The 5,527-nt window shown below is 29.7% G+C and overlaps 1 protein-coding gene across 1 annotated transcript in view; it reads right to left on the minus strand.

The window, feature by feature from the left end:
• Positions 1–4,710, minus strand: part of LOC108756581 (putative odorant receptor 85d) — a 107,952-nt gene extending 103,242 nt beyond the window's left edge. The window contains exon 1 of the mRNA XM_018500494.1: positions 4,567–4,710. Within this exon, the coding sequence (XP_018355996.1) occupies positions 4,567–4,710 (144 nt within the window). The remainder of the gene's footprint in view (positions 1–4,566) is intronic.
• Positions 4,711–5,527: the final 817 nt, after the last annotated feature.

Below are 5,527 nucleotides of genomic sequence, written 5' to 3' on the forward strand. Positions count from 1 at the left end.
CTCGACTTCCTCGATTCAAATGAATGCCAAACACAAACAAATAGACCGATCTGGCTGTAACTTGGTGTGTGTTCCTCCAAGAGATGCTACTAACTAAATCTAACCTTGATACGCGCCAGTAGTGCCATCAGCAGTGACTTTGCACGGACTTTTCGAACGACCCTCGTATATGGAAACATCTTTATTTTAGGCGACGTAATGTACGAGTAACAATAAAAATCTTACTGAACCGTACATTTAAAAAATCAACAATAAGAAATAGAAGTAATGATCATAACGGTCAAAGCTAGATCTTTAATATTTAAATAATTCAATCTGAATTACTATATCTACATACAAGGATCGTTAAAAAAATTTTGAGTCTCAACATGAAGATAGATTGATACTCATCAAAACCATTCTGGTACTACAATTGTACATGTTTTGCAAAATACTTGTGAAATTTGTAGCCATTTTAGATGTTCAGTTATTGTTTGAGAGTCATTTGTGCCAGTTGATGTCAGTGTTTTTGTAAAAATGAAAAAAATCGAATATCGACGATCGCCATAAAGAAAATTTATGAATTGCGGTTCAAATTAATTAACTACCCACCGTATTCTCCAGATCTGATTCTCATCGACTTTTTCCTGGTTTTTAGGCTCAAAGTTAGGCTTACAAATTTCCATCAAATAAAAACACTGAGCGTCCAAAATGGCTACAATTTTCACAAGTATCTTGCAAAACGTATGATTGTAATACCAGAATGATTTTGATGAGTAATGCCATTTTCATGTTAAGGCTCAAAACTTTTTAAACGACCCTCGTACTATATATGTAGGGAAAAATGATACTTTTGACCAATTTTGACACTTTTTCTTGTGCAAGTTATATTTTGATGTCTAAAAATTCAAAAAAATTGTAAAATATTTCTTTAAAGTGTTGACACTAATATATATTTTTTGCAGATTTAAATTGTCATCTTTTGTACATCTTTTTTAACATTAGAAAAAAATTGAATTTTAGTCAAAAATATAACACTCATGTTGTACCTCTGACCAGGGTATCGATTGTTTAATTTAGGTAAGATGGTTCATTTCTTACATTTTCATCTCACGTAAAAATATTCACCCGATTTTGTAACTGTCAAGTAAAAATGCGACATCACTAGATTAAGAATATGGAAAAAACAATTTTGTCCAAGACTGTACTTTAGTTACCCGTCCTTTTGACAAATTTCACATGAGGAACTATATTAGGTTATTTGCTTGACGCCGTAAAAACATATAAATAAAAAACATACAAATAAAAGTTATAAACGTAACAGACAAGCAAAAAGAAATTATATTAGAATTTATGAGATTAAATCCAGATTTTGGCCGAGAACGAATACGATCGAAGGGAGAAAGTAAAAAAAAACAAGTAGTAAGTTCTATAAAATTTGTTTTATTTACGTTACTTTAAATAATATAGTAGTAAAATAATTAATTTGCCATAATTTGATTTATCAATGTTCGGGGAATGATAAAGTCACGATGTCCGTCATTGTTGGTTTGACGCTTCGTGTGACGAGTTTGAAGCATTTGTGTGCCTTCCAACAAGCGACACAGTGCGACACGGTGATCATGTCATCTTTATTTAACATTGGCAAACAACAAGGATGTAATGATCGATTCACACCGTGTCATTTGTGTCGCTTGTTAGAAAGCACACTTTATCTTTCTCATGTGTACAAGTAGCAGTTATCTTTCTCTCTTCAAACTTACCATTCGACAGGTCTTATCGGGCAAACTTACATGAAGGCCTCGCATTTTTACCGTGGTAAAAGTTACAGAATCGTGTGAACTGCTCACTTTTTACATTTTCACTATATTTCAGTTACATAATCGATACAAGGAGTGTTGTACTTTTAACCAATGTATGAAAGATATATATATAATATATCTTTATATAATTGTATAAAGATAAGATATTAAACAAAAGTTTAATTTTATTTATATTTTTATGTTTTTATGTTTTTTTACACCATATATAACTTTATATATAAAATATATAAAAATAAACTTCATCATACAAAGACGCAGTTTTCGATTTTGCGAAACGATTGAATTTGGCAAAAATAGTGTCGTAAAGCAAGATATTAAACGTCGAAGATAATCGGTGTCAGAAGAACACTTAGGATATGTTATTGTCGCTACTAAAACCCAATCAGACTACCGATTCTGCAGACTGATCGACAGTCAATTCTGACTATTGTTTTATAATGAATCAATCATAATGAGGCTGACTGATTGTGATTGGTTCACTGTAGATTGGCCTGCAAAATTGATGGGCTTTAGCGACATAATGAATATTTTAAGTGTTTTCTAACTTGAACAGTGTTAGAACAGGGCTAGAATGACGCTTTTTTCTGGCAGATTCGTTCATTTCATTCAAAATCGCATTTAATGCATAATTTTATTAATAATGAAGGTGAAATAGCTAAACTAAATAATTATCCGACATCGTATTGCTGATCAAAAGTACACTATCAATTACTGATTAAAGGTACAACGCTTGCTCAATTTCTATTTGTTATTACTTTTATAAATTATAGGTTAAGATTGACATTAAGTTTTAAATAATTTTTTTTTAATATCTATTTAACATTTTAGGCAACATAAGACAGAATACATATACAACAAATTTTATGAGATTAAAAAGCGTCTTGAAAATTACTTTATTCGAAAACTAAAAAACAATAAATGATTTTTTATAGAAATATAATTCTCTTCATTATTATAATTGTAAGTAAAACACCTCTGATGTGCGTGCGCGCACTTATATGCAGAGTAACTCTGGCAAATACGCCGCGTTGGGATTTACGCTGCAGAAATCAGAAAAAATAGAAAAAGTGGAGATAATTTTTTCCGCAACTACTCTATTACATGCCTTTTTTTGTTATATATTAGTATTGAGATAATGATTTTCAGCTTCTTATTATAATATTAATATTAATAAAATAATTGTGAGTTAAATTGATTTGTCACTGTAATAAGTAGCGCCATTATAAATTATAATCTACATAAAATAATTACTGTAGGACGTGTAAGAGATTTAGTAGTTATTTTGTAATACATGTGTAGAAGAATAATAAAGCATGTTATATAGCAAAATACAAGTGCTTTACTTTCATATTTTTTATTTAGTTTGTTGTTTTGTATATCCCACCTGTTTGGGATATATATAATTTTTAGCGGGATTTATGCTTAAAGCATACAAAGTGTGCAGATTGAATTCAGTGCGTTAAATACAATAATGCACGTGAAATATGTACTTCATGTCATAACACTTGTAATATATATAGAAAAATTGTAATTATTAGATATTTATTACTTCATATACATATTTATTATTCTTATTCTTTAATAAAACTTTATAAACACATTTTATAAGTTATTGTGTTATTTTACGTCTTATTTATATGCATTATTTGTAAATTTTTCATCAGCCGTACGTACCCCTCCTCTCCTTATAAGTAGCCATATATATCCCTATAGGATATACGGCAAAAATGCGAGGGTTTCAAAAAGTTCATTTTTTAGTATAAAAAATAAATATTTCGGATTTCTAATATTTCTTTCATAGTAATAGACAGTATAAAGTTTTTATTGATATAGTTCGTTTACTATAAACATAGTGAATAATACTTAATAAATTAAGTTTTTGATAGGTGTGGCGTATATACCGGAGTTACCCTGTATACAGTATTTGTAGTCATTTGAATTTTGCGCACCGAATTGGTTTTTCGGACTTATAAACGCAATTAAACTACTGTAATATCGCAAATTAAATTTGATAAGCAATTTTTAATAATTTGATACTTAATCAGGCATTCTATTAGAAATATATTAATATGTTAAAAAACTAAATAAATTTATTGCAAAAAATATTATCTCGGCCATGAGTCGAACTCTCGGATCTCCTGTACTTATTCCGTACGAGCATCCTAAACCTTTAGACTACCGAGATCTTAATAATATTTTTTGCAATAACCAGTGTATGTATGGAAATGTCTTTATTTCAAGTAACATAATATTAAGATTTATCAATCAGAAATATCCGGGCGACTGAGAGCAATAATAGCGCAGAAGTCGGTGCGTTTGATCTTCACAATAATATATTTCAATTCTTACATACAATATCGATCGAACGTTTCAGCTCCATTCGAGCCATCTTCAACGATGAAGTAATTACATGTGATGTTGTTGGTTTGGTTGTACATCATGTAATATATTCTGACAGTTACGCTCTTAAATTTGGAATTGAGAGATTCTACTTGCTGCACTCTTTGATATATCACATGATGTACAACCAACAACATCACATGTAATTACTTCATCGCTGAAGATGGCTTGAATGGAGCTGAAACGTTCGATTGATATTGTACATATATAAGAATTGAAATATTATTATTGTAAAGATCAAACGTATCAACTTCTGCGCTATTATTACTCTCAATTGCCCGGATATTTCTAATTGATGATTGTTTTATTATCTAGAGAGCTCATTTTGTTAATTTTTTAATTTGTATTAAGGAGTAATCATTACCTGTGGAATAATCACAGAAATCGTGCTCAAAGTCATCAAGATCATACAGAATAGTTTCGTTATTGGTTTCTGATAGGGCCACTGGCCAGACAATGATGATAGCTTCTTAACAAGACCATAATAATGACTCCAGTTGGTGTTCATAGTCATGCGTTTTTAGTGATAGTATTTCCGATTTTGTCTCGATAATTTATTTCAGACTTTTATTTCATCTGAGACTCCTTTGGTATGAAAAATAGTTCGAGATGGACAGGTCATGCAAAATGCAAATGCTATATGCCTACAATTGGATTTTCTCACAGCTATCGCGACACATTTCCATGAATAAATGATGCATAACTCAAACATATGGATGATAGTATTTATTCCTTTGACACTAAATATAACGTAGACAAAAGTAAAGCCCTTGATAGGTGTGTCACTTTAATATGTTAACAAGTTTCTTTCAAATGGAACTTATCGATTACTAGAATTTTTTTACTTGCGTCAGTTCTGAAAGCAATCTTTAAAATCTATTACATGTTTCACAATGATACTTTTATCTTTAGTAAAATTTGACATAGATAGGGTGTTTTACAATCTTTCCGTTAAGAACGTATTCTTGAAGTAATTTTGGGACAAAATTCTAATACAAAAATGTAATAGTTTTTGAATTATAATTGGTTAAATATAGTTTGTAATTCAAAAACTATTAAATCTCGATATTTTTATATTTTAAAGTTAGCTTATAATTAAAAGAATTATATTGTAGTCTCATCGATCGTAATCTCGACATTTTCGTCTCAAAATTACCTCAAAAATACGTCCTTAAGAGAAAATGCGATAATTGTGAGACACCCTGTATATAGACTGTAGGCAAGTATTACAAACATTACATTAATATATGATTAATAAAAGTTATATTATACTGTAATAAAAGTATTAGAGGTACATACATATACAAATATATACATATATATAT

Source organism: Trachymyrmex septentrionalis, unplaced genomic scaffold, assembly GCF_001594115.1.
Source record: "Trachymyrmex septentrionalis isolate Tsep2-gDNA-1 unplaced genomic scaffold, Tsep1.0 scaffold128, whole genome shotgun sequence".
In the NCBI taxonomy this organism is placed as follows: Eukaryota; Metazoa; Arthropoda; class Insecta; order Hymenoptera; family Formicidae; genus Trachymyrmex; species Trachymyrmex septentrionalis.